This window comes from Bufo bufo, chromosome 6 (assembly GCF_905171765.1).
Source record: "Bufo bufo chromosome 6, aBufBuf1.1, whole genome shotgun sequence".
NCBI classification, from domain to species: Eukaryota; Metazoa; Chordata; class Amphibia; order Anura; family Bufonidae; genus Bufo; species Bufo bufo.
This window is the reverse complement of record NC_053394.1, coordinates 205826442-205852016: the sequence shown is the minus strand read 5'-3', so window position 1 is coordinate 205852016 and position 25575 is coordinate 205826442. Positions and strand designations below refer to the sequence as shown.

Sequence of the window (25575 nt, the reverse complement as noted above, 5' to 3'; positions counted from 1 at the left end):
GATGTAAATACCCTCAAATTAAAGATGACAGTCTGCAGTTAAAGCACATCTTGTTCATTTCAAATCCATTGTGGTGGTGTATAGAGCTAAAAATGTTAGAATTGTGCCGATGCCCCAATATTTATGGACCTGACTGTATACAGTGAGGAACAGAAGTATTCGAACACCCTGCGATTTTGCAAGTTCTCCCACTTAGAAATCATGGAGGTGTCTGAAATTCACATTGTAGGTGCATTCCCACTCAGAGACAGAATTTAAAAAAATTAAAAGTTCAGGAAATCACATTGTATGATTTTTAAGGAATTTATTTGTCTTGCACTGCTGAACATAAGTATTTGAACACCTGAGAAACAGCAAGAATTCTGGTTCTCAAAGACCTGTTACTGGGCCTTTAAAAAGTCCAGCTCTATTCCACTCATTATTCTAACTTAGTAGCAGCTGTCTGAGCTCTTTAAAGACACCTGCCCACCCCAAAGTCAGTCAGACGCCAACTACTACCACGGGCAAGACCAAAGAGCTGTCAAAAGACACCAGAGACAAAATTGTGGACCTCCACAAGGCTGGAAAGGGCTACGGGGCAATTGCCAAGCAGTCATGTGGTCAGATGAGACCAAAGTAGAACTTTTTGGTCTAAACTTCACTCGTCGTGTTTGGAGGAAAAGGAAGGATGAGTTGCATCCCAAGAACACCATCCCTATTGTGAAGCATGGGGGTGGTAACATCATGCTTTGGGGGTGCTTTTCTGCAAAGGGAACAGGACGACTGCACTGTATTAAGGAGAGGATGAATGGGGTCATTTATTGTGAGATTTTGAGCAACAACCTCCTTCCCTCAGTCAAAGCATTAAAGATGGGTCGTGGCTGGGTCTTCCAACATGACAATGACCCGAAGCACACAGCCAGGATAACCAAGGAGTGGTTCCGTAAGAAGCATATCAAGGTTCTGGAGTGGCCTAGCCAGTCTCCAGATCTAAATCCAATATAATATCTTTGGAGGGAGCTGAAACTCTGTGTTGCTCAGCGACAGCCCCCGAAACCTGACAGATCTAGTGGAGATCTGTGTGGAGGAGTGGGCCAAAATCCCTGTTGCAGTGTGTGCAAACCTGGTCAAGAACTATAGGAAACGTTTGAACTCTATAATTGCAAACAAAGTCTTCTGTATCAAATATTAACACAGATTTTCTCAGGTGTTCAAATACTTATGTTCAGCAGTGCAAGACAAGTTCTGTTGCAGGACCATCCTGATCGCCAGATCCGGAATCTAGAGGGGTTTCCACACGGGTTTCATTGCCCTCCCTCAAGTTTCCTGGGAAGGAAGGAACTTGCTGTCAGCTACTCAGGAGCCGGCTGCAGTAGATACCCTCTTGCAGGCGGAGGTCCAGAAAGGGTTCCTGTTGGGTCCGTTCCAGTCAATCCCCTTCGCGACTTGGAGGTTAAACCCGATTGGCCTGGTTACCAAGCAGTCCTCCAATAAAAAGCGATTAATTTACGACTTGTCTGCTCCTCACATGTCATCCATTCCCAGTTTGAATTCTTTAATTCCATCCGAAGAATTCGCCATGAGGTACTCGTCCATCGATGAGGCCATCCAGTATATCTTGCTAGCTGGGGAAGGGGCTTGGTTGGCTAAGGCCGACATAGCGGATGCGTTTAAGTTGCTCCATATTATTCCCCAGCTATGGAAGTATTATGGCTTGCATTGGGCACATGGGTATTACTTCGCCAACAGGCTCACCTTTGGGTCTAAGAGCAGCCCGTGGCTGTTTGATCGATTTGCGTGCGCCTTACATTGGATCCTGGTTCATCATGGGGGGTTGGACATGGTCATCCATTATCTCGATTGTTTGATCATCAAGAGCCCCCAGGGTGAACCTACGGGTTTAGGAAGTTTGCTGCAACTATTCGCCAAGGTAGAGGTTCCCGTGGCTGCAGCAAAGACTGAGGGGCCAGGTACCAGGGTTACCTTCTTGGTAGGGATCGACCGATTATCGGTTTGGCCGATATTATCGGCCGATATTGAGGATTTTGAACGTTATCGGTATCGGCATCTATTTTGCCGATATACCGATAACGTATGGGGAACACAGAACGCGCTGCTCTCAGCGCTCTCTGTGTTCCCTCCGCAGCACAGGGGAGAAGGAAGCAGTGTCTCCTCCCCCTGTGCTGCTGCTGCCGCCAATGAGAGGAGAGAACATAAGAGGAGGGGAGGGGCTGTGGCCAGCGCTCCACCAATGAAGATAAGCCTTTCATTTATTCATATACAGGAGGCGGGAGCTGGCTGCAGAATCACATAGCCGGCTCCCGACCTCTATGAGCGGTAGCTGTGATCTGCGGTAGTTAACTCCTCAGGTGCCGCGGATCGCAGCTACCGCTCATAGAGGTCGGGAGCCGGCTATGTGATTCTGCAGCCAGCTCCCGCCTCCTGTATATGATTGAGAGACTTATCTTCATTGGTGGCGCAGTGCGCCCCCCCCAAGCCCCCCAGTATTAATCATTGGTGGCGCAGTGCGCCCCCCCAAGCCCCCCAGTATTAATCATTGGTGGCGCAGTGCGCCCCCCACCCCCATCCCAATAGTAAAAACATTGGTGGCGCAGTGCGCCCCCCCCCCCACCCAGTATTACTCATTGGTGGCAGTGGCCACAGGATCCCCTCTCCCCTGCTCCTCCGATCGGAGCCCCAGCAGTGTAAGCCTGGGGCTCCGATCGGTTACCATGGCAGCCAGGACGCTATTGAAGCCCTGGCTGCCATGATAAGCTCCATGCTGCTGTGTGCACTATGCACAGAGCAGCAGGGACAGTGTGAGCTCCTATTCACCCTGATAGAGATCTATCAGGGGGAATAGGACAAGGGTTCTAGTCCCTAAGGGGGCTAAAAGTTAGTAAAAAAAAAAAAAACACAAAAATATTAAGTATAAATGAAAAAGATTTAAAAAAACCAAAATAAATACACATTAACAATAAACAAAAAAAATACACATTAACAATAAACATTAAATTTCAGCAGATTTGTGTAGGAATTTTTTTTTCTCAAAAATGAAAATTCCCAGAATATCGGTATAAATTATCGGCTATCGGCCTGAAAGTTCACAAATTATCGGTATCGGTATCGGCCCTAAAAAATCAATATCGGTCGATCCCTACTTCTTGGGCATCATCCTCTATTCTGTCCGCATGGAGGCCAGCCTTCCCATAGCGAAGCTTCCAAGATCCAGGCCGCTGTCTCCTCTGCGGCTTTGTCCAGGGTCCTGTCCAAGCGGGAGCTCCAGTCCCTGTTAGGTTCCCTAAACTTTGCCTTCAGGATCATGCCCCAGGGGAGATCATTCACGTCCAGGCTCCTCAGTCTCCTCCCTTCAGCTCCGGATCAGGATTCCACCGTCCAACTGGACAATCATGCTGTGGCGGACCTTCAAATGTGGCAATAATTTCTTTCCAGGTGGAACGGCATTTCTCTGTTCGTGCCTTCCCCGGATTCCGCGTCACCCACAGTCTTCACCGACGCCGCAGCCTCTCGTGGGTTCGTGGCCATATTCCATCCCCACTGGTTCGTTGGCAGTTGGCCTGTGGAATTCATCTCCGACGCCGGTTCTCTGAAGTCATCCCCATTATTAGAACTGTACCCGATAGTGGCAGCCGCCCAAGTCTGGGGTTCACTCTGGGCCAACAAGTCAGGGATTTTCATGACAGACAGCCAGGTGTTAGTAGACGTCATCACGAAAGGGAGGGCAAAGTCCCAGAAAATCATGTCCCTCTTGTGTAAGTTAGTTTGGCTGTCCTTGCAGTTTAATTTTCATTTCTTCGCATTTCACATTCAGGGGGCAAAGAATGTCGCAGCTATTGCATTATCCCGCTTTAATTACGCCATCTTTTTTCAGGAACTACCAGATGCAGACCCCGTCGGTACTCCAGCTCCGCCATTCAGCTCCCTCCTGTTGGACTAGGGTCCCTGGTAGCCTCTGCACGGATCTTAGTTCAGCATTCTTTAGCAGCCAATACTGCCAGGAACTACAGTGCAGGATTTAAGGTCTTTCGTCAGTTTGTAGACACCCATCCACAGGGGGACTTGAACGAAGTCACTTCCCTCATGGCATTCATAGCTCATTGTCATTCTTTATAATCCAGTAGTCGTGAGACTAATAGTTCCTGTTTCTGGTCAATTTTAAAACATAACTTTTAACTAAAAAAGTTATGTTTTAAAATTGACCAGAAACAGGAACTATTAGTCTCACGACTACTGGATTATAAATATTGACCTCCTGGGTCCAGTGGATCATTTGAATCCAATCATTGTCATTCTTACCGCCACCTATCTTTTAATACTATCAAGCTGTATCTGGCGGGAATCCAGCACCATCGGATGCTCAGCGACCCCTCTGGCAAGTCCATTATGGCAAATCAGGCCATTAAAGCTACTCTTAGCGGTATTCAAAAGAATAGCGTGGGGGTTCAGGGTCGCAGGCAACCGGTCTCAAGCGAGCCGTTTCGCAAGTTGTCTTTAGCCCTGGACGGTCTTCCTTTTGGGCACTCTGCCAGCATCGCCATCAAAGCGGCCATGTACCTTGGGTTCTATGGGTTCCTTAGACCTGGGGAGTTCACCTGCGGCTCGTTCAGCCGTACCACCCTCCTCAAGCGGCATCTCGTCTGGCATGATAACCACTTCACGCTGTCCATTCCATCCACCAAAACTAACCAGGCAGCTCCTCCCACCGAAGTAGAGTTTTTTCCCACGTCCAATTGCTCGTGTCCTGTCAAAGTTCTCAAGGAACTTATAGCCTTACCCCAGTCAGCTGCCTTAGACGGCCCGTTGCTCCCGTTAGATGGCAGGCCCCTTTCCTCTGCCTGTTTCATCACTAACATACGCACACTAGCAGCAGGTTTGGGATACAATCCTAGCTCAATTTCCGGGCACTCCTCTAGGATAGGAGCGGCTTCTGTGGCTTCCAGGCATCAGGTTCATGTGATCCGTAAGATGGGTCGCTGGCGGTCGTCATGTTACGCGAGATATATTCCTAATCCCCAGGTCGAAATATCTAGAGCCTTTTGTTCTTTAGCTTTGCAAGTTTTATTTTGCTCAATAAACTATTGCACCCTCCACAGTGGCGGCAGTCATTATTTTGCCCACATATTTAGGCCTTACCTCGTACCTGGCTCCGGGCACCCTCCAGCCAGATAGGTCGGGGCAGTATGTAGGCATGCCTCTTCTGTCCCACGCTCAGCTCTTACCACAAATAGTGAAGGCTGTGTACAGCCTGTAATTGTGGGAGGAGCTGCCTCCTCTACTTATATCTAGTGGCCGGGAGGCAGAGAGCGGTTGTTTCTGTGCCCCACCCTCCCATCCCCTTTTCTCATCTATCCCTCCTTGGGTGGCCCACATATTTAGGCCTTACCTCGTACCTGGCTCCGGGCACACTCCAGCCAGATAGGTCGGGGCAGTATGTAGGCATGCCTCTTCTGTCCCACGTTCAGCTCTTACCACATATATATATATATATATATATATATATATATATATGAAAATTTTTGACACATGATCCTCAAATCAAGTAGGTATCCATCAGTGAACCAAAAGTATGATAACTACAGGCTGCTTAATTATTTAATTTGTTCAATAACACATAAAATGAACCTGTCTGAATCACTGGTCCCCATTGACTATAAAGGGATCCGACTTGGATCTGGTGATTCCCATTGGATCCAATTATAGTCACTGGGGACCCAGCAGTGTCCGGCTATGCCAGGCACAGTAAACTTCGGTAATCTGTTCCTCTGCCAGAACAGACTACCAGGGTTTGCTCTGCACATTTGAACCTACAGTGATCCTATGATTTTAAACTGTTTTTTACTCAAATATCTGGAGGAATTGCTACCCTTTCTGTGGGTGAGTGGCACATGCATCTTCCAGGTGGTATGTAATGCCCCCACAATTTCCTTTTCCACAGTCAATAGAGATACAGCTACATATTTCTACAAATCTACAAATTTAGACGTAGAGTTGAATGAATAAAAAGTGTCCACTTCACCTACTTCTCTTTGAGATCAATACACCAGCACTGAGGGGAGGAGAGGGGAAGGGAAGCTGCTGGGCATGACAATCTACTACTGAATGCAGGAGGAGGAGTACCAGAAGGATAGACAATATTGGGCACTGCCAGAGAGGAAAATGTAATATCCATAAAAAAATATTTTATATGTATACTACTTAATTTAAAATGCCCTATTTATTGAATATTAATACTTTTTGTGGGATAACCCATTTAAACTACCTATAAACACCTGCCCAAAAGAACAAGGCTAAAACCTCTCCCTCTTCAACTACATCTACATTTTACAAATACTCATACTTCCATTGCATTTATTATAAGCTTTTATACAGTCAGTATCCATGACAACATCCTTAGCAGGCTGGAGTTGTGCAAAAAATAACAGATTATAAATGAAGTGCGTTACTCAATTCACAGCAGTAACTTTGCATGTTAAGGATATAATTATACGTTTCTGACATTTGATCACTGACCAAAAATTCTAAAGAGGCCACAGTTCTCAAGAAGGCCACAATGGTGATGTGCTTATCTGCTTCAAATCTCACCTTAAAGAATTTATTCTGTTCTGTTATAAGGATTCATGTCACAGACTTATCAAAGCGACATTTGGTTTTCTACAATTGTAGAAGATACTCCAGGCTAAACATAATGAAATTTACACAGAATCAAACCACTCCATAATCAGTAAAACTACTTAAAACATATTCTGCTCTTGTCAAGAAATACGGCACCGTAACAATGCTTCTAATAGCATCACCTTTACTTCTCCACAGGGTTTGAAGTGATAAACTTACTAAAGTCAATAAGGAACCTTCCAAATCCCTGGCGCTGGTACTGAGGCAATATCATAATACACGACACATTGTATTTCTGCTGGCAAAGTTTCTCCTGTAAAGAAAATAAAATAAAATTTCATAATTAAATATATTAAGATAATAATCTGATTAAAAAAAACAAATACAGCACTGCTTTTACGTGTCTGTGTCCCCTAATGGTTAGAAGGGTTTTCCAGAATTTTAATACTGATGACCCATCATTATTTCAGAGGACTTAAAGGTAGGCAGACAATGTCATAGAGCAGCAGGAAATGCTAGCAGAATGCTTGGGTGTATAGGGAGAGGCATTACCAGTAGAAAGAGGGAGGTGCTCATGCCGCTCTACAGAGCACTAGTGAGACCTCATTTGGAGTATTGTGCGCAGTACTGGAGACCATATCTCCAGAAGGATATTGATACTTGGGAGAAAGTTCAGAGAAGAGCTACTAAACTGGTACATGGATTGCAGGATAAAACTTACCAGGAAAGATTAAAGGACCTTAACATGTATAGTTTGGAAGAAAGATGAGACAGAGGGGATATGATAGAAACTTTTAAATACATAAAGGGAATCAACAAGGTAAAAGAGGAGAGAATATTTAAAAGAAAAACTGCTACAAGAGGACATAGTTTTAATTTAGGGGGGCAAAGGTTTAAAAGTAATATCAGGAAGTATTACTTTACTGAGAGAGTAGTGGATGCATGGAATAGCCTTCCTGCAGAAGTGGTAGCTGCAAATACAGTGAAGGAGTTTAAGCATGCATGGGATAGGCATAAGGCCATCCTTCATATAAGATAGGGCCAGGGGCTATTCATAGTATTCAGTATATTGGGCAGACTAGATGGGCCAAATGGTTCTTATCTGCCGACACATTCTATGTTTCTATCCTCTGGATAGGTCATTAGTATCTGATTGGTGGAGTCCCCCGCCGATCAGCTGTTTGAGAAGGCAGCGGAGCTTCTCTCAGCTTACCAAGCACAGCATCATACATTGTATAGCAGCTGTGCTTGGAATCACAGAGCTGCTCCTAGGCCACATGACAGATGAATGTATAGTCACTAGCCTAAGAAAAGTTGAAAGAAGGCCACTGCACTCACAGGAGCACCGCTGCCTTCTCAAATAGCTGATCGTGGGTGCCCCTGGTGTTGGACCCTGACTGATCAGATACTGATGACCTATCCTCAGGATAGGTCATCAGTATTAAAAACTTGGAAAACCCCTTTAATAATGAAAAAAATCTCAAGTATACATAATTTTTTGGATATAGGAAAATTTCACAAGCGTATTCAGTGCGAGAAATACATTCAGTGTATCAGAGGCATTTCCTGTCCTGAATGCTGCTCCTATAACATGGACCCACGGCTTAATAATGATTTATAATGCAGTGTTTTGCTGCCTGACCTCAACTCTAGAGAACTGTACTCCCATAACGCCAACAGTACAAATCATTGGAGCTAATGTCAGGCAGAAACCGGCAGCATTACACTGTAAATCATTATAATACTGTGTGTCCATGTCACAGGAGCAGCATTCAAAGACAGGAAATACATACAGAGCTTATTTCTCACACTGAATACACGCATGTGAAATTGGTCATAGAAGAAATCTAGAAGTAGGGGATAACAAAATGATTTCATTTTTTTACATGTCCAGAGTGGTGACTGCAGACAAACTAGCTTTTCCTCCTCTTCCACATTGGTAGAAGTTTTCAAACCAGTACATTACAATGTAATCATACAGAAACAGAAGAGAACACACATGTAGAAATGGCACACCGCATTATTGTATTATGCCCAGTGCAGGGTGTGATGGGTGCAAAGAGATCTTACTTGCCATTCTATAAATCCATGGTAAAGGCCCATGGTGTCACAATCGACAACTAACAAACCCCTTATAACTAATACCTATAATAATAACGACTGACAACCAATTGTGGATAAATAAGGCCGCGGTCTTTATTAAATCTGGGGGTTAACCAATAAATATTACCACAATAAATTAATCATACTGAGTTTAAATTAAATAAATACCAAACAATCCCTTAAGTTAATATCCGTCCACCCAAAAGACTGGGCGACTAACCCCCCCAAATTCAACAAGACCGCGACAAAAGACTGGGAGGGCGGGCGGGGGATGCTTCCTTCTTGCTTGAAGATTCCGACAGCCAAGACCCAGGTGAGTGACCGACCTTAAATAGTGGTCCAGTTCCCACCACAGAACCTCCAGGCCAATCCTTGATTCGGGCTAAAAATAGCCTAAGCCCAGCAACCGGACAGCAACCCTCCTGAGCCAATCACCTGCCGTCCAGTTGCCAGCTTAACCTGAGGAGAAAAACAGGGAGAGAAAAGAGAAAGGGGGGGGAGAAAACATGGCCATACCATAACAATGCGTCTCAATGACACCATGAGGGGCAAGCGCCAATTTCGGCCTTGCCCCTATCATTCCCTCAAGCCTAGTATAAAGATTAGTTATTAGTTTGAGCTGGAGCTGCAACCCTACCTTTGAGAAGTATCCAACTAAATGACAACCCTTCTTGTCATTTTTGGCGAGGACATAAAAAAGGAAAGGCTCAACATCATAATAGAGTGTTTTGTGGTCCAGGAAGAGCTTGGCTAGCAAACATAAATTTTGGCAATAGATTTTGCTGATGTTCCCATCCACCTGAAAAACAAACATATTTCTCATGTACATATCCATGTAGAGCTGTTTTATTTATTACGTAAAGACATTACATTTCTGCATTAAGGAATTTTTAATCTCCTGGCACCACAAATAATTTTTGTTTTTCACTTCCTGCCTTCCCTTCACATAGCTTGTTTTTTGCAGGGGGAAAAATTCTTTGTGGGCTACAAATGAAAAAACAATCTGCAATTTCGCCATTGTTTTTTAAGTTTTTTGTTGCCATGGTTTCAGACAATAGTTTTATATTCATGTCTATGGACTTTTTGATCCTTTTTTGTTTATTTAGTTTTGTTTTTTGGAGGGTGTGTGGGGCAAGGCAACCAAAAAAATCTGCAAATCAGGCATCTTTTTTTCTGTTACGGTGTTCACCATGGAGGATAAATTCCTTCATATTTTAATAGTTCTGACTAGGGGTGGGCGATATGGCCTAAAATCTATATTGCAATATAATTTGAAACATGTGCGATATGCGATATATATTGCAATATATTATTTTCTTGTGTATGTATACAAAAAATACAAATTACAAAACTGCCATCAGACATGTCCCCCAGAGCCAGTGCCATCAGCCCCATGTGGCATTTGCCATCATCTATTCTGCCATATGTCCCCCAGAGCCAGTGCCATCAGCCCAAAGTGGCATTTGCCATCATCTGCCATATGACCCCCCCCCCCCCCCCCGAGCCAGTGCCATCAGCCCCAAGCCCCATGGCCATCCTTTGCAACAAGATCCTCCCCCCCCCCTTTCCCCAGAAGAATCGCTATACTTAACTTTCCTGCAGGGTGCTTGGTGAGTAGGCAGTCCGCAGGTGTTGTGTCTTCTTCCCAGCATGCATTGCAGGACCTGACATCACACACAGGGTCAGCCAGCGGGCTGATGCTGTGTGCACGCCAGGCCCTGGCCACTCCAGTACAGCGCGGTGTGGAGTCGGGAGCTCCGAAGCGGTGAGAAGCTTCTTCAATTCACTACCGCTCCATGGTCATATCGCGGTCCAGCTATATTTGCGATACGGACAAAATCTGTATCGTTGCACAGATTCATATCATCCATATCGCCCACCCCTAGTTCTGACATTGCTTGACACAACCATACCAATTTAATTCTTTAATTTTATATGTAAAAATCAGCAATAGGAGTGACTTTTTTTTTTTTTTTAATCCTTTTTTAAATATATTTTTATGAACTTTTTTTTTTATTATTATTGGTCTCCTGAGGGGAAGTGAACATACTATTGCAGTCTATGGAGATTCTGACAGATTTCTAGATATTTTACAAATACAGACATGGGAACCTTCAGAAGATTCCAGGCTGCGACAGCAACTGGTCAGCAGCTTGCGATTTTGCCACAAGGTCCGAACAGAGGAGTTTTGGAAGCATCTGAAGGCTTGAATGACTGGAAAGTGAGTTATCTCCAATCCCGGTCAGAGGTGCACCGCCAATGACGCGAGGTGAGGCGATTGCCTCAGGCAGCACCAGGTAGGGGCAAGAAGGGGGCAGTGAAAGGGCCATGGCCAATGAGCGCTTCCATTATGGAAACGCTCATCTCTACTGTACATATTCAACTGCATCACTCTAGTCAGGACAGCAATACAGTTCAATGCATCGATGGGGCACAGGAGCGATGTCTCCCTGGCCCACTGTTTCCTCTAATAGGCTTTAGTCCTAGTTCCTGTAGCCTATCAGAGGCCGGTGTCATCATTATCTCACTGCCTGAGCCGGGCTGCATAGAGCTCAGGGCACAGACTAGAAGAGGTCTGTGTCTTACCTCCATTCTGCTGTCAGCAATACAGTGTAAGTATTTGAGTTTATTATTTTTATTTGGCAGCATGCTGTTGGGTAACAATGGGTTGGGGGTAATTATTTTGTAACTGGAGAAAGCGCTATGGGGACATTGCAGCTGTAAAAAGGAGCATTTTTGTACTGGCACACATTATGAGGGGGCCACAATGGGGACATCTGTTCTAATGGGGGCACTAAAAGGGGGTATTTTTATGTACTGACATGTTATAAGGGAGCAATTTTTGTACTAGCACATAATGGGGCATTTTTTGTATTTAGCGCACATTATAAGGGAGCATTTTCTGTATTTAGTGCACATTATAAGGGAGCATTTTTTGTACTGGCACACATTCTATGGTGGCCACTATGGGGACATTTGTTCTACAGGGAACACTAAAAATTTTTTGTTTTTTTTGTACTCTGGCACAAGTTATAAGAGAGCATTTTTTGTATTGGTATTTTTGTACTCGCACACATTGGAAGGGGGAATTATTTTATTGACAAACACAATAAAGATAAAGAGAATGTCTACATCAGAGGAGACGTCACTAGATGTAAGAGGTATGTGGCACTGTATTATCTTGTATGTTTTGTAGCTCTGTATGTAATGTTTTCCTAGTTTGTCTTTAACAGTAGGGCTGGAGAGAAGGGATTAGATCAAGAAATTGTCATTGGGGAAGGGGGGGTCAGCGCTGTTTCAGCAAATAGGCTAGGTGCACCCCTGATCCCGGTCATAACAAGTGGGTATCCGCTGTATAACACAGTCAACAGCCGCCTCGTATGGGGCAGGCTTGTGATTCTGCTCCATATTCCCCTGACACCATTATGATGTAAATGTACATGTCAACAGGGGGTTAAAACAATCTGCTAAATAAAATAGCACATTATAAATAGCGACCATTTATATTAAATATCAAAGTTAATGTTTGTTATGGTGATTATATATACAGTCTTGTGAAAAAATTAGGACACCCTTTGAAAGCATGTGGTTTTTTGTAACATTTTTAATAAATGGTTATTTCATCTCCGTTTCAACAATACAGAGAGATTAAAGTAATCCGACTAAACAAAGAAAACTGAAGAAAAGTCTTTTCAAGATCTTCTGTAAATGTCATTCTACAAAAATGCCTATTCTAACTGAGGAAAAAGATAGGACACCCTTGCCCCTAATAGCGAGTGTTACCTCCTTTGGCTGAAATAACTGCAGTGAGACGGTTCTTGTAGCCATCTACCAGTCTTCGACATCGGTCTGAGGAAATTTTACCCCACTCCTCAATGCAGAACTTTTTCAGCTGTGAGATGTTTGAGGGGTTTCTTGCACGTACAGCCCTTTTCAAGTCACCCCACAGCATCTCAATGGGATTCAAATCTGGACTTTGACTTGGCCATTCCAGGACTCTCCATTTCTTCCTTTTCAGCCAATCTTTGGTTGATTTACTAGTATGTTTTGGGTCATTGTCATGTTGCATGGTCCAGTTCCGCTTCAGCTTTAATTTTCTAACTGATGGTCTCACATGTTCTTCAAGCACCTTCTGATACACAGTAGAATTCATCGTGGATTCTATGATGGTGAGCTGACCAGGTCCTGCTGCAGCAAAGCAGCCCCAAACCATGACACTTCCACCTCCATGCTTCACAGTTGGTATGAGGTTCTTTTCTTGGAATGCTGTGTTTGGTTTACGCCAAACATGTCCTCTGCTGTTGTGTCCAAATAATTCAATTTTGGACTCATCTGTCCAAAGAACATTATTCCAGAAGTCCTGGTCTTTGTCAACTTTATCGCTGGCAAATGTCAGTCTGGCCTCGATGTTTCTCTTGGAAAGCAAAGGTTTCCTCCTTGCACACCTCCCATGCAAGTTAAACTTGTACAGTCTCTTTCTGATTGTAGAGGCATGTACTTCTACATCAACAGTAGCCAGAGCCTGCTGTAGTTCTCGAGATGACACTTTAGGGTTTTTGGATACCTCTTTTAGCATCTTGCGGTCTGCTCTTGGGGTGAACTTGCTGGGGCGACCAGTCCTGGGCATGTTGGCAGTTGTTTTGAAAGCCCTCCACTTGTAGACTATCTTCCGGACAGTGGAATGGCTGATTTCAAAATCTTTTGAGATCTTTTTAAATCCCTTCCCAGACTCATAGGCTGCTACAATCTTTTTTCTGAAGTCCTCTGACAGCTCTTTTGCTCTCACCATGGTGCTCACTCTCACTTCAACAGTCAGGAGCACACCAAACTAAATGTCTGAGGTTTAAATAGGGCAAGCCTCATTCAACATGCAGAGTAACGATCTACTAATTATGTGCACCTGGTGTGATATACCTGTGTGAGATCTGAGCCAATTTAAGAGGGAATACATGTGAGGGTGTCCTATCTTTTTCCTCAGTTAGAATAGGCATTTTTGTAGAATGACATTTACAGAAGATCTTGAAAAGACTTTTCTTCAGTTTTCTTTGTTTAGTTGGATTACTTTAATCTCTCTGTATTGTTGAAACGGAGATGAAATAACCATTTATTAAAAATGTTACAAAAAACCACATGCTTTCAAAGGGTGTCCTAATTTTTTCACATGACTGTAAATTACTACTACAATACTAATACTTCCAGTTTAAGCAAGTGGCATAATTACATTAATAAAAATTACCAATGGGGGTGTGTGGCTTGCACACTGATGGCATCGGCTGCTTAATCTGAGACATCTGTCTGCAGCACCGAAAAAGCGACTAACCTAACACTTCTTTTATGAAAGACATTGATTCTATCTTCTGTCCTACGATGGGGAGAATAAGAAAACACCAGGCTCCAGTGAAACTCACTGCGTTTTTCCACAAGTCTGCAACACCAAGCAGAAGAATATGCATGTGAAACTCGAAAAATTAGAATATCGTGCAAAGTTCATTTATTTCAGTAATGCAACTTAAAATGTGAAACTAACATATGAGATAGACTCATTACATGCAAAGCGAGATATTTCAAGCCTTTATTTGTTATAATTTGGATGATTATGGCTTACAGCTTATGAAACCCCAAAGTCTCAGTTTTGAGGTACCCTTTGCTTAGGGGATATGGATTAATTATTGATTATATTGAGCCTATAATATTGAATCTTTTCACAAAACTCTAATTTTAAGCTGCATTAATGCAATTCCTTTTAATTTGCATTGCTGAAATAAATTACCTTTTGCACGATATTCTAATTTTTCGAGTTTCACCGGTATAATCCACATGAATTAAATGTGACTGACTGAGCTAACGAAGACCTCTCTTTATCACGCCTTGCTGGCGTAGAGTCAAGTTATTTTCCACGGCAAAAACTAGCAAGGAAAATAATAAAAGAGACAGGACCGCTGGCCTGCCCTTCTCTCTGCCCACACCACTCCGCCTTTTCTCGGCACTCTGGAAAAGTGGCATAAGTGACAAAAAGTCCCATCTTTTGCTGCACAACCATTGCAACAAAATCTGCTACATGACTACGCCATAAAGTGGTAAAAAATTCATAATAAATGGCTATGTATTTAAGAAATGTATCCTAACCACTTTTGTGTTTTTTGGAGAAATTAAAATCTTTGAATGTAGTAGCCTTGTATATTTTTACAAACTCAAAATTACTCTGACGTGAAGTTGGACAGTAGAGTGGCTAAAATCTATAAAATGTTGTCCGGTCCTCTTTTTGACACTTAAAGTGCCCTTGCATTTGAAATACCTGCAGGTTTTCTAGTATATTTTTACTACTTGTGTCAAACTTCACATTAGTGCTATGATTGTTAACTATAAAACACAACTGTTCGTAGGATTTAAATATACATGGCCAATACAAAGCCATACTTCTTTCATACACCTTATTAGGGCAGATATATGTCAGAAAGAGGGGTCTTCTCGCTCGAGACCTTCTCCTATAAGCGCTATGAGCTGCTAATTTTATTTCAAGACACGGAGGCTCCTATTGCATAGTCTCTCTTTACTAACAAACCACAGCAGCAAAGAAAAACATACTGAAATCAACATATCACCATAGCAACAGGCCCTCCCCTCCAGAGCCCCTATATAGTGTCCATGGGCTAGGAGAACCTCCTCTTTCTTTGCTGCTGCCACAGATAAGTACAGTTCTTATCTTATGATGGGGTTTATAGGTTTTGGATATATATACCCCTTCTCTTCTGTGCTCTCGTGCCCTCCCTCTACTGCCGGCTGTCACTTACTTCCCCTGCTCTGCTTGTCCTCTCTGGTCCTTCCGTTCCTCTCGCTTCCCCCTTCGGTCATCGCTCTCCTCTGTCAGGCTTTCTCCCTCTATACGCCTTGCATCGCGGCCGAGATCTCACGAGATTTCGGCAGCCACCACGATTTTGACGGCCATGTTCCCGGCTTCTTCCCGGGTTCTCTCCTTCCCCTTTACTGTTTTTTCGCGCGCTTTCTCGCTTGTTCCCGGCCACGCCCCTTCCTAACGGCGGACTACGGCTTTTCTGGCGTGCTTCGGTTAGAGATTACTGGGAAACTCTCCCTAGCTTACCCTCTTCCTTTTCTCCTGGTCAGTACATCCCCTTCTCCAGCGCTGCTATATATAAAGCAGTAGTTCCTGCCATTACTGTAAACTGTCTATTGTGCAGTGTCCCTAGTTCGGCCCCCTAACCTGGCAGTCTATTACTTTGGGTCTGATCTCACCCCTTCAACCATGTCTCAGCTGCATATGCCCAGATGCTCTCCCACCTCATCCTCCCCATGAGGTTTCTGTTACACCCTCTGCTCAGATGTCCTGGGCGGACGTCTTGCAGCGATCCATATCTGAAGCCATATTTGTTGCTTTGGGATCCATGTCCCAGACTCTCTCCCAATCTATTTCTGAGGCCCTTAGGGCTCTTCCTCCCAGGGAATCAGCCTCACCCCCACCTACGGTTCCTCATGCCTCCAGAAACAATGCGATTGGTGTGTCATTAGCCACCCATGAGAATGCGCTGAATCCGCGCAAATGAGCCTTACCACGCCAGGCAGAAAAGGCGCGGAACTGGAAATGTGCCAGAGCACAGACTATGGCCGAGACCGATTCTGATATCAGCTCTGATGAGGAGGCCGGGTTCGAGGACCTTGAGGCACCGGATGAGACCCTGTCCGGATCGCCTTCCCAACTTCCAACCCCAATTCTATCAGGTCCGTCCGCAGGAACCTCTGGTTCCGTGCCCACGCCGACCCCAGCGGTCTCTTTAACCGACCCTTCGGGTGAGCCGCTTTTCGACCGATGCCCTACACCACCCCAGGTCTGCGGAATGGATCCCCATGGACCATGTAGCCCAATATTTAGAGGCACGGGTTCGCTGTCCTCTCAGCAAGGAGGCTCGTAACAAATTACGGGCCGAATGCCCGCGACCCCTTGTGGCCAAAAAGATTTGCAACACCCCCATAGTGAACCCCAAAATGGCCCAATTTTTATCAAAATCAGGGTGGAATCCCCGTAGGGGACTAGAGTCAGCCCTCAAGGCATGCCAGGATAAACACCTGGACGTTTTTGGAACTAGTGGACCAACGCGCAATATGCATTGCCAGGAACGTTAACACGTTACTCTCAATTGAGCAACGTAAGTCCATTTTGTACAAAATGGAGCCCAAGCTAGCTAACCTAGCGCTCACTGAAGCAGGGCGTGACACCCAGGGCCTTTTGTTCGGCGACTCCTTTATCAAGGATCTAGGCAAAGCCCAGTCCTCTATGAAAAGGGTGTCCCAGGGTCGGGTCTCCACCAGGGTCGGCAGCTCTAGGGGCAGTCTGTCTGGTCGCTCCATGTTCCAGACCCACTCCTCGGGTGGAGGCTCCTACGCCCACCGTTCGTTTGGACAGAGGTCCACCTTCCAGGACGGAAGACAACCGACCAATTTCTTCCCTTCCCGCGGGACTCCAAGCCGCAGAGGCTACAGAGGATACTCGGGCTCACGCCAACCATTTGGAAAGTGTCACTCTTGTCCACGGTCCTCGGATTCCACATAGAGTTAGTGGGTCTTCCACACCACTTTCCTCCCCCTCACCCGCAGATCCTGTCAGTGGCTGTGTGAACCTGCATGGACAGAGAACTGTCAGACCTCTACAGCAAGGAGGCGATCGAACGCTCCCCGGACCCGAGACCGGACATCCTCAGCAACATCTTCCTGGTCCACAAGAAGAGCGGCCAGATGCAACCTGTCATCAACCTACGTCCACTGAACAGGTTTGTCCGATATCGGCATTTCAAGATGGAGGACATCCATGTACTCAGAGACCTCACTGTCCCGGTTGCAGTCCTCCAGAAATCTTCTTTGCTTCTCGTTGAAAAACGAGGTTTGGCGCTTCACCTGCCTACCTTTCGGCCTTTTCTCAGCCCCATGGCGCTTTACCAAGCTCATGCGCCCGGCTGTGGCTTGGCTCCGCAGTCGAGGGATTCGATTAATAGTATACCTGGACGACATCCTCCTGTTAGCCCAGGATCCAACTATCCTTCTCCGTCACGATAGACCTCCTGTCCCGTATAGGTTTCCTCATCAATTTCGAGAAATCGGTCTTAATCCTTTCCCAAACGATGGAGTTCCTCGGTGGACTCCACGGCAGAGACCCTCAGCCTTCCGAGTGCGAAGATTTGTGCGATCCGCAAGGATCTACGCAGGACTCTAGCCATGCCCCAGTTCTCTTTGAGACATCTGTCCCGGATCATCGGTCTCCTCTCATCATCCATTCAAGCAGTCTTTCCGGCCCCTCTCCACTACCGGTCCCTTCAGCGGCTGAAGACTGCCCATCTACAGGTGGGATCCTCTTACGCGGACTTGATCTCCTTGGATCCAGAGACCAGAGATGAGCTCCAGTGATGGATCCACAACCTCGCGGCTTGGAACGGGAAGGCAATTTGCGGTCCACGACCGGATTTCATGTGCATTTCGGACGCCAGCCTCCTCGGCTGGGGAGCACATTGCGACGGAGTGTCCACCGGTGGCCGTTGGTCGACGGACGAGGCCTCTCTCCACATCATTGCACTGGAACTTCTTGCAGGCTCCTTCGCCATTCGCAGTTTCACGAAGGGCACTGCCAGAGCTTGCATCAGGTTATGTATGGACAATTTCTCTGCGGTCCGTTATGTGAACGCCATGGGAGGGACTCGTTCTGCCATGCTCTCGCATTTGGCCAAGGAGTTCTGGTCCTTTTGCCTTCACCAGGATATCACGGTTATAGCGTAATACCTTCCCGGCCTACACAACATTCAGGCGGATTGGAGCGCTCGATATCTCAGGGATGGCAGCGACTGGAGATTGGACGTTCAGGAATTCTCCAACATCTCATCACTCTGGGGTCCATTTTCTATCGACCTCTTTGCTTCCCGCCTGAACGCGCAACTTCCCTGCTTCTTCAGATGGCGCCCGGATCCGGACGCAGAGGCGGAGGACGCTTTCCGATAGGATTAGTCCGGTCTTCTACATTATGCTTTACCCCCTTCTCGATGATCCCTCGGGTCCTCAATCAGGTTCGCTATCAACTAGCCGATCTGGTCCTCATCGTTCCTTTTTGGAGTTCCCAGTCGTGATTCCCTCAACTGTTGGTATTACTGATCCTTCCACGATTACTTCTTCCCCCCCGTATCTCCTCCTAGGCCCAGAGGGCCTTCAGCATCCACTCCTCATGGACGGCTCCCTACGACTTCTGGCCTACAGAATCTAGGGTGTTCCAGAGACGGCGGTGAGTTTTCGGAGGCAACTAGAAGACTTCTGTAAAATTCATGGGCTCCCGGCACGAGACGAGCCTATAGAGCAGCCTGGAGATCTTGGGCTAGCTGGGGCTTGGCTAGAGGTGTGGATCCCGTTTCAGCCCCTGTAACGGACATTCTTTATTTCCTGATATCTTTGTTTGAGGAAGGAAAAGCCTATCGTACCATCAACCTCTTCAGATCCGCAATTTCCTTGCTCCACCAGGGTTTCAAAGGTCGTCCGGCGGGCCAGCACCCATTGGTATGTCGCTTGCTGAAGGGTTTCAGGTTATCCCGTCCTCCCAGACCCCGTTTTTCCTCTTCGTGGGATGTTTTTTTGGTTTTGTCTCTTTTCTCCTCTTGGCCGGCCAATTCAGACCTTTCCCTACGTCAGTTGTCGGCTAAGCTCGTCACCTTATTCTGCCTCATATCTTGAAAGAGAGTGTCGGACGTCCGGGCTCTGGACTATGATGCCAGATCCTTCTCTCCCGAGAGTGTTGTCTTTAATATCACTCGTCGGACCAAGACACAAATCCGTTCCGCCGTGTATCCGAGTTTTCCAACTGTTCCGGCTCTTTGCCCGGTTGCTTGTTTTCAAGAATACGAGGCAAGAACTTCCCGACATCGTTCTAGTGACTCCCCGCAGTTATTCCTTTCCTATCGTCGGCCGTTCGCTCCTGTCACTAGCACCACGCTGGGTCAAATGGATCATGACCTTGGCAAAAGTGGACACTTCCGTTTTTACCGCCCACTCTACTCGAGGCGCTTTCTCCACTTCTATGCTTGTTGCTGGCGCTCGTTTGGAGGATATCATGAAGATTGCTGATTGGTCCAGGGTTTCTACTTTTAGAGAGTTTTATTTTCGTCCTCAACAACACGCTTTTTCCTCGATTATTGCACAGATTTGAACCTGCAATAGGAGCCTCCGTGTCTTGAAATAAAAATTGTATGATTTTACTAGTCTATGACCTAAAGTCATGATTTTATGAAAGACACGGAGGCGAGTATTGCCCACCACTCTTAAGTTCCCTCCCTTGGGAATAGTTGGGATTGTTGTCTTTTACACTGCATATGTTGATAATTTCCAGATTATTGTGATTGTATTTTATCCTTCTGCATACTCATGTACCTCAGCGGGTGTTAACACACTCTTCATGCACTTTATATTTTCGCAGGATGAATATCTGGTCTGCTGTTCCTGAAGTGCATCCAGGCTGTTATCTTGTTCAGTTCCAGTGTTCGGTTCCAGTTACTGCAGTTCAATTGGTTTCTCTTGTTGAAGCAGTTTTTGGTGTGTGACATCCGACAAGAAAGAGGAGGCTATCCTGGCCCAAGGACACTATATAGGGGCTCAGGAGAGGAGGGTCTGTTGCTATGGTGATATGTTAATTTCAGTATGTTTTTCTTTGCTGCTGTGGTTTGTCAGTAAAGAGAGACTATGCAATACTCGCCTTCGTGTCTTTCATAAAATCATGACTTTATGTCATAGACTAGTAAAATCATACAAGTATCTGTGGCAGACCTGGCCCATCCTTATACTACATTTTAATAAAGCAGTCACAGTAGAAGAAGTAATAGTCTACAACTTTGGCTGGTGATAACTGCCAACTGTTGGACTATCAGCAGAAGACCCTGCCATTATGGTGAGAGAACTCCTTCAAAAGGGTATGTCACTAGTTTAAGGGTCCATTCACACGTCCGCAAAACATGGACACCGGACATGTGCGTTCCGCATTTTGCGGACCGAACATGGCTGGCACTTTAATAGAAATGACTTTTCTTGTCCGTGTCTGTGGACAAGAATAGGACATGTTCTATTTTTTGCGGAACGGAAGTACGGATGCGGACAGCACACTGTGTGCTGTCCGCATCTTTTCCGGCCCCATTGAAAATGAATGGGTCCGGATCTGTTCCGCAACATTGCGGAACGGATCCGAATTCATTTTGCGGATGTGTGAATAGACCCTAAGGAGATGTCCAAGTTATAAAAAAAAAAGTCCCTTCAGGCAGAAATGATCATATAAATATAACAGAATATATACTCACCTATTTCACACACTAACCCACCCCGCCGCTTCCAGCGCTGATACTCCGATCCTTTCAACCGGGCTTTGTTTGCTTGGCTACGACAATGACGTGACTATGTACTCTACATGACCGCAGCAGCCAATCATTGGCCTCTGCGGTAATGTGCCGTATAACATTCTTGCCTGGGAGGGAGAATGTTTTCTTTTTTAATAAGTTAGACAACCCCTTTAACATCATCACTATGTAACCATACGTGGCGTGTACTGGCTGTGTAGTACAGCTGACAGCCAGCGGCAAGGACCATTATAAGATAACTTTGATCCCGGTAATTTACCTCTCAGATGCCACGGCAATAGTGACCATAACATCTCCGTCTGTCCCCTGATCAGAGCCACCACAGAAAAATCGTTGTGCTCCAATCAGTTCCTATGACAGACTAACGCCTTGTGAAGGCTCCCAGGCCTGCCAAACACTTCCTGTTAAGCCATGTTTGCAGATGGTTTGACAGGTAGCCTGTCAAAATCACAGACTATAAGAGTATACTATTGCAGTCTATGGTATAAGCGATCAGGGGATTGCATGCTCAAGTCTCCACTTTAATTGACAGGGCCAGGCGTGATGATGCTTTCACGGCCTGGCCCTGTCAATCAAAGTGCCGTGGGCGTTGCAGTTACAGAAAGAGCTGAGCCTCTAGGAGTAACAGCAATGCCCCAGTAGCTCCTAGAGACTTGTTGCATATATTTAAACATCATTTTCAACAGCAGTGCGGGCATATATGACCATGGGACCAACACAGATGCCTTCAGCTGCCAAGCACACATGCAAAAGGTCTTCCAGTTTTGTAGGTACAAATCTGCTGACAGATGTCCTTGACAGTGACCCAAGATTTTCATCAGGGTGTCCATCATCAGTATATGCCGCCCTCAAATTCCCAATAAGTTCAGTTGTTGACTAGGTCAGTAAATATGAGACCTACCTAACCTGTCTGCCAACAAATGAGAATTTTACACTATGCTTAAATCAAAAAAAAAAGAAAAACTGTAAAAATAAACTACGCTATTTGACAATAGAAACATGTTAAATATAGTGACATGGAATTACTCACTTCAAATACAGACAGGTCATCTTTCCGATAGATTTCACTGGCAGGCGGGTGGAACCAGCCACACTTCTTTAAGTGTCGCAAGAGGATAGTCTTACTTTTCATATACTTCAGACAGAACTCACACAGGTAAAGCTTAGGTAATCTAATGATTAAAAAAAAAAGAAGAAGAAAAAAAATATTGCATTCTGTGTGTTCCTTTTTTCTCTCCTTTTTGTATAGCAATTTATAAATTTGACTCAATATATACATAATAAACATATAATTACTAACAACGTCAGGATTTATACTGTTATTATTAAGAATAAGAAAGAATTATTTCATTTTTCAGGAATCTACAGACTCCAATTCAGGGGGTATTTCCATGATTATGAACCTAGCTCACTGTATCCGATTTGTGAAATAAACAATGGGGCACATTTATTAAGACTGTCATTTTAGACGCTGGCAGTGGATCCGCCAAAGTTATGTCCTTTTATATCACACATTATGTATATGCTTACTATATAACACATGTAATATATACAAAAATCCCGTTGCTAGACTTAGGATATACACTGAAAAAATTGTATAATTACCGCCTACAAAAAAGACCTTAAAAAGGAGCCCACTGTACAGAATTACACACTAATTATGTAAATGACACCTCTAGACACAGAAATCGCAGTATTTTGAAAAAACGCATTAAAACCGCACCAAAAACGCAACCGCGTTTTTTTGGGAGAAGCTGCAAATACACAAGATGTATATAACCTATAAACCAAATCTGTAAGATAACTCAGGAACAGTAGAACAGTACAGATTTTGGCAAAAACAGGATTCCAGATTTTTGGGACAACCACTTGTCCTAGATGACTATAAAAAGGGAGACCACAAAACAGCAGGAAACCACTGAGGAAGGAGTAAAGTATACTCAGAGACGGTGTTTTAGACTTGCTATTGTAGACTATTTCCACTACTTTACAACTATGGATATATAGGAGAAACGATCCCAGCAAAATTCGATAACCCAATCTGTACACAGACACCGCAGTGAAACGTCTCTCCCGATGCCCTACTGACGGCAGAAGTGCGAGTGCAAGATCACGGATGTAGTGCCGGCACACGTGACATCTCTTGAACTTTGAACCACGGGATCACGCAAGACGCCCAATGCGAACAGCACAGAGCAGCTCCAGTGACCCTCGTTTCTCCAGGAGAGAGGTAGGAGATATCCGTGTACCTAGCTACACACAAATGACTTTCGATTCTCCAAGAAAGAGGTAAAAAACTTCCGTATACCCCAGCAGCACACGTGGGACGCCACAGAGTAGAGGTGGGCACTAAACCTACTAACCCTGAATAACAGTGAGGGGCAAGTGAGTGATACTTGGAAGTAATAGCAAGTAATATCAACCACACTATATACACTCACCTAAAGAATTATTAGGAACACCATACTAATACGGTGTTGGACCCATATTGATAGGATAGCATCTTGCAGTTGATGGAGATTTGAGGGATGCACATCCAGGGCACGAAGCTCCCGTTCCACCACATCCCAAAGATGCTCTATTGGGTTGAGATCTGGTGACTGTGGGGGCCATTTTAGTACAGTGAACTCATTGTCATGTTCAAGAAACCAATTTAAAATGATTCGAGCTTTGTGACATGGTGCATTATCCTGCTGGAAGTAGCCATCAGAGGATGGATACATGTTCTCATTCTGTTTACGCCAAATTCGGACTCTACCATTTGAATGTCTCAACAGAAATCGAGACTCATCAGACCAGGCAACATTTTTCCAGTCTTCAACAGTCCAATTTTGGTGAGCTCGTGCAAATTGTAGCCTCTTTTTCCTATTTGTAGTGGAGATGAGTGGTACCCAGTGGGGTCTTCTGCTGTTGTAGCCCATCCGCCTCAAGGTTGTGCGTGTTGTGGCTTCACAAATGCTTTGCTGCATACCGCGGTTGTACGAGTGGTTATTTCAGTCAACGTTGCTCTTCTATCAGCTTGAATCAGTCGGCCCATTCTCCTCTGACCTCTAGCATCCACAAGGCATTTTTGCCCACAGGACTGCCGCATACTGGATGTTTTTCCCTTTTCACACCATTCTTTGTAAACCCTAGAAATGGTTGTGCGTGAAAATCCCAGTAACTGAGCAGATTGTGAAATACTCAGACCGGCCCGTCTGGCACCAACAACCATTCCACGCTCAAAATTGCTTAAATCACCTTTCTTTCCCATTCTGACATTCAGTTTGGAGTTCAGGAGATTGTCTTGACCAGGACCACACCCCTAAATGCATTGAAGCAACTGCCATGTGATTGGTTGACTAGATAATTGCATTAATGAGAAATAGAACAGGTGTTCCTAATAATTCTTTAGGTGAGTGTATACCATTCATTGTATCTAACAAAATTGCACTTTAGTAGGAAATAACTCCATGAGGACGCCTACCATCCCTTTGACCTTTTAACCATTGCCATCTTTTTTAACTATTTAACCACTATTTATATGGACTTATGCATTTATGAACATTTCTGAACAATTTTTTTACTCCTTGGACAACCGCCTGGAACAGTACCCTTTTAATTGTTATTTAGAAGGACAATATACATTGATGTAACCATATGACTATATCTAATATGTATCTTTTCATATATATATTAATATCCATCTCTGTTCCATATTTTTTCTTTCTACTTTTTTTATCCACTCTGTCATCCTCCTTGCATTTTTTCGATCGGTATCTTATTGATTTTATATTGATTTTACCTTTATATATACTTAAAATATTTTTCATCCGTCGTCTGCGGGTGGTTACAGATAATGAGTGCCTGCCATCTTCTATTTTCAATTTTAACCACTTTCTATTGATTGGGTGAGCCTCTATATATTACTATCTACTCTAAATAACCTCGGCAGATCCACAGCCGCTTCTAAATATAAAAGACAGCTTCCTTGCCGGCTTACATTTAGAACATTTTCTACACCGAAAACAGGCGTAGAAAATGGTAAGTCAAACGGGCCTGCCGGCCGTCCCCTTCTCTACTCACACCACACCCACTTTCTTTTAGAAATGGCGTGAGTGGGGAAAAGTTGCATATCGTGAAGCAAAGGACCATTGCATATGGTGTATTTCTGTTTCATAAATGACCCCCAATGTTTACAAATATAATCCTTAAAGGGCTTCTGTCAGCCCACTAAACCGTTTTTTTTTTTTTTGCTTAATAATAACCCCTACACTGCGATTTATCCATACATAAGTAAAATAAGAATTTTGGTTCAGTAGAATTTGCTAAAACCCTATTTTTATAATATGTAAATTACCTTGCTACCAGCAAGTAGGGCGGCTACTTGCTGGTAGCAGCCGCATCCTCCGATGGTAATGACGCCCCCTCTGCTTGTTGATTGACAGGGCCAGCGGACGGGATCTTTCTCTGCTGGCCCTGCCTGTTTTCATTTAAT

General features: G+C 44.7%; 1 protein-coding gene across 4 annotated transcripts in view; it reads right to left on the bottom strand.

The window, feature by feature from the left end:
- Nucleotides 1-25575, bottom strand: part of KAT6B (lysine acetyltransferase 6B) — a 373094-nt gene that overhangs the window by 72850 nt on the left and 274669 nt on the right. For all 4 annotated transcript variants that reach the window (XM_040435104.1, XM_040435105.1, XM_040435107.1 and 1 more), the window contains 3 exons: nucleotides 22129-22270; nucleotides 9353-9514; nucleotides 6832-6925 (listed from right to left, as the gene is read on the bottom strand). In XM_040435104.1, coding sequence (XP_040291038.1) covers nucleotides 6832-6925; nucleotides 9353-9514; nucleotides 22129-22270 — 398 coding nt within the window. The remainder of the gene's footprint in view (nucleotides 1-6831; nucleotides 6926-9352; nucleotides 9515-22128; nucleotides 22271-25575) is intronic.